This window comes from Atta cephalotes (assembly GCF_000143395.1).
Source record: "Atta cephalotes unplaced genomic scaffold scaffold00004, whole genome shotgun sequence".
Lineage (NCBI taxonomy): Eukaryota > Metazoa > Arthropoda > Insecta > Hymenoptera > Formicidae > Atta > Atta cephalotes.
The window spans coordinates 93304-97287 of NW_012130068.1; the positions used below are offsets into that span (position 1 = coordinate 93304).

The 3984-nt window shown below is 38.3% G+C and overlaps 2 protein-coding genes across 2 annotated transcripts in view; both read left to right on the forward strand.

Moving 5' to 3' along the window:
- The window catches only part of LOC105626096 (probable phenylalanine--tRNA ligase beta subunit), an 8558-nt gene extending 6719 nt beyond the window's left edge, over positions 1-1839 (forward strand). Inside the window, exons 3-8 of the mRNA XM_012207406.1 lie at positions 230-405; positions 505-709; positions 790-870; positions 1018-1110; positions 1295-1574; positions 1688-1839. Of these exons, the coding sequence (XP_012062796.1) occupies positions 230-405; positions 505-709; positions 790-870; positions 1018-1110; positions 1295-1574; positions 1688-1839 (987 nt within the window). The remainder of the gene's footprint in view (positions 1-229; positions 406-504; positions 710-789; positions 871-1017; positions 1111-1294; positions 1575-1687) is intronic.
- A 1686-nt stretch (positions 1840-3525) lies between these two features.
- The window catches only part of LOC105625844 (ankyrin repeat domain-containing protein 17-like), a 22967-nt gene continuing 22508 nt past the window's right edge, over positions 3526-3984 (forward strand). The window contains exons 1-2 of the mRNA XM_012207156.1: positions 3526-3568; positions 3635-3783. Of these exons, the coding sequence (XP_012062546.1) occupies positions 3526-3568; positions 3635-3783 (192 nt within the window). The remainder of the gene's footprint in view (positions 3569-3634; positions 3784-3984) is intronic.

Here is a 3984-nt window from a genome sequence, read left to right on the forward strand (position 1 = left end):
TGTTGTCATAATACTACTTTATTGTGTGTGTGTGTGTGTGTGTGTGTGTGTGTGTGTGTATATTTTTCTACTTGCGTGCAAATACTATTTAAAATTAATAATTTAAAATTATAGATGTCAATAATTAATGTTATTAATTATATGTCAATATTAATGTTATTAATGATATATGAAATGTTACATATAATTTTATTACAAATTCTTACAAATTATTATATATTATCTGTAGGCAAAAATAGTGTTGGACACGATAGTCTGTGCTTTTAGTCAGTATTGCAATATGAAATATACAGCTGAAATTGTGGAAGTTGTATATCCTGATAATCAAATTTTCTATTATCCAGAATTAAAATATCGAACAGAAGAAATCAACTACAATAAAGCGATTAGTTACATTGGTATTAAGTACGTAATTAAATCTTACGTTGTAATAATGATTATAGACGTAACTATATAATTATTTAAAAACATTCTCTCCCTCCCTCCCCCCTTTCCTCCCTCTAGACAGACTCCAGATCAAGTTGCAGAGTTGTTGTCAAAAATGTCTCTAAAATCCAAAATGAAAGATAAGGATACATTAATGGTGGAAATTCCACCGACAAGACATGATGTGATACATCCTTGCGATATTTATGAAGATATCGCTATCGCTTACGGATATAATGAAATAGAAAAAACTATACCACATATATCGACAGTCGCGGCAGAAGTAAATATTCTATAAACTCTGATTATAATTTCATGTATCGATATCACATACTTGTATACAAACAAATATATGAATTGCAGTTTCCACTCAACAAACTTACCGACCAAATACGGGTAGAATTAACTCAAGCGGGATTCACCGAAGCATTGACTTTTTCACTGGTATGTTTCGAAAAAGTTTGTTCATGCTTAATAATATATATATACACACACACACACACACACGCACGCACGCACGCACGCACGCACGCACGCACGCACGCACACATATTCAGTAGATTCTAAAATTTGCATTTAATTATTTTATAGTGTTCGCGTGAAGATATAGCGGACAAATTAGGATATAAGATAGAGGATGTACCAGCAGTTCATATATCCAATCCAAAAACTTTAGAGTTTCAGGTAAACCGAAAATATTTAAAAAAAAAGGAAGGTGTTAAAAATAATAAGAGAATATTAAAAATACAAAACTTCTGTACTGTAACTGTTGAAACAAACTGAAATATAAAATAATTTAGATTATAATATCGTTCGAACCGAAATGTGAAATAGCAGCTTTTAAATTAAAAAAAAAAATTTGTTGCAGGTTGCGCGTACCTCACTTTTACCAGGATTGCTTAAAACAATATCGGCAAATAAAAGAATGCCTTTGCCTCATAAATTGTTTGAAGTTTCCGATGTTGTATTGCGAGACGACACGGCGGAAGTTGGTGCGCGCAACAATCGCCGTTTATGCGCAGTATATGCTAATAAATCAGCTGGTTTCGAGATAATTCATGGTCTGGTAGATAGAGTGCTATTATTATTAGAGATACCTTGGAACGCTAACAAGGATAAAAGTGGATATTATCTGCGTGCAGCTGATGGTAAGATATTATGGTGTTTGGAATATATCCGTTTGATCAAATAACTAAACGAGTATAGAATACCAGATTTGTGAAATAAAACGACAAAAGAATTTATTATTTGTATTTTGCAGATCCAATGTTTTTCCCTCAACGATGTGCTGAAATTGTCTGTTATGGTGAAGCGATAGGAAAATTGGGAGTTTTACATCCCGATGTACTCTCAAAATTTGAATTAAATATTCCATGTTCTGCGATGGAAATAAACATTGAACCGTTTTTGTAATAAAAATAAATAATGCGCAAATAACAAAGTTAAAAAAATGAGGCTTTCATCATTCAGAGTTGAATTGACATTTCTTCAACAGAGATAACTTGTACTTATTTATAACAATTGAAGTATAAAATTTTTTTTCAAACACTTGTAAAAAGTAATTTTTCAAATAAAATACAAAATATATTTATTACACAATGTTTTGAACAGTGTTAGCTATGTAAGCATTAGGTTAATTTTTCTGCATGTGTACTGTCGTATCTTTCAAAAATTAAAGAAAATAAAAAAAACTTAAATTACAAAAATATATAAAAGGAACTTAATTTTTTACAAATGAACACTGAAAAATATCGCAACCTGTTGTAATTATTTAGTTTCTTTTGTCTTGAGATCAATGCTACAATCTAGGATGTTGTTTCTAGATAAGAAATAAAAGTTTATATTTGTTAGAGTACTTTAATTTTTTTAATTTAAATATTGAAAAATTAATTGATGTTCACTTATTTTTTTTTTTTAATTGAAGCTGATATTTTGATGATTTTCAAATGTATCTATTCCTCTCTCTCTCATAAACAAAAATTGTGTAAAAACTATCAATACGTTCTTTAAAGATCAAACAGACACTTTCCACTTGGAAACATATTTTTTTTCAACACTGTTGAATCGTTCGATTTGGATAATTAACAGACGGTGAATCGTTCGATTCGGATAATTAACAGATGAAAAGAGACACGGCGAGTAGAAATATCTGTGCGCAGTTGAAGTTGGGCGCCAGACGACATGACACGACACGACACCATATACAATACGCGTGGCAATGTACTAGGGCTGCGTTCGGAAATATCAGCCGGATATCCACGTTTAATGTTTATCATCCTATCTTTATTCAGATTCCTACCTAGGCGCTCCCAGATGTTATGTCATCCTTGTCTAATGTACAATAAACAACAAGAGTGGAATGATACTCGAGTGGGAATCTGAATAAAAATAAAACTAAACACAGACCATAGGCGATAGCGAAAGGAGCAAATGCGCAGCGGTAGAGCAGTCCAGAATAGTGTATGCCAAATCTAGTCAATCTAGTGGTGTATCAAGTGCCATTGCCAATATTGCCATGAGCCATGAATGCCATGTAGGCCGTGTGGCATGGATAGAGCGCAGTGTAGACGTAGAGGGAGCGCAGCCGCGAACGCTCGATTGAGGAATGAAGGAGAATGAAGGCTCAATCGCGCCGCGGTTCGTCAAAGCTGAGAATCGCTAAGCGCCGCGCGCTAAGCGACCAAGGCGACTAAGGCGACTACGGCGGACGGCGGACGGCCGAGTGCGGACGGATGTGCGATCACTGCGATCATTACGATCCGCGGCGCGGCCGGCCAACCGCGAGGCGCGAGCACCGAACACCGAGCACGAACAGCAGTAGCAGCAACAGCAGCAGCAGCGAGCGGCGAGAACGAGAACGAGAACCGAAAAGTGGTAATAGTGGTATATTGGAGAGTCTGGTCTGGTCTCGCTCGCCGTCGTCGGCCATAGTGAAAATGGCGGGTATTAGCTTACGTGAATGACGACGACCGTTCGCCTCCCGAGAGCTTATAGTCGCACAGTTGCGGAGAGATTTCGAGTGTACGGTGTGTGCTTTGCCGCGGTACGGCTATATCAGCGGGGTAACTGTGTGTCATATGATTTATCTGGGGGGTAAAGATGCAGAATGTAGCACAAGGAACGACCTCGGATAGCCAGAAAAGCCTCGAGAAGCCAGTCTTGCAGCCAGCAGCAGCAGCGGTATTACCACCACCACCACCACCATCAGCGAACGTTCACCACGACACTGGAAAAACGTCGTCGACTCCCCAGTCTTCGAATTCGAGTCCCACGAAATCGGAGACTGAGACCTTCTCCGAGCTGCAACCGCGCTTTATGACAGATTCGTCAGAGAGCGAGGAGGACAGCGTTTCCGAGGTAAACGCTTACGCTAAATCCTAGATGAACTCCTCTTTTTCTCTCCCTCTCCCCCCCCCTCTCTCTCTCTCGCTCGCTCGCTCGCTCGCTCGCGCGCGTGCCTAGATGCAACGTGATGAGATTTCGCCTCGTCGTGTGCACGGCCAACAGGACATGAGAGTAAGAGAGAAAAGGTGGGGACACGGTTCTCAGATGGAATGA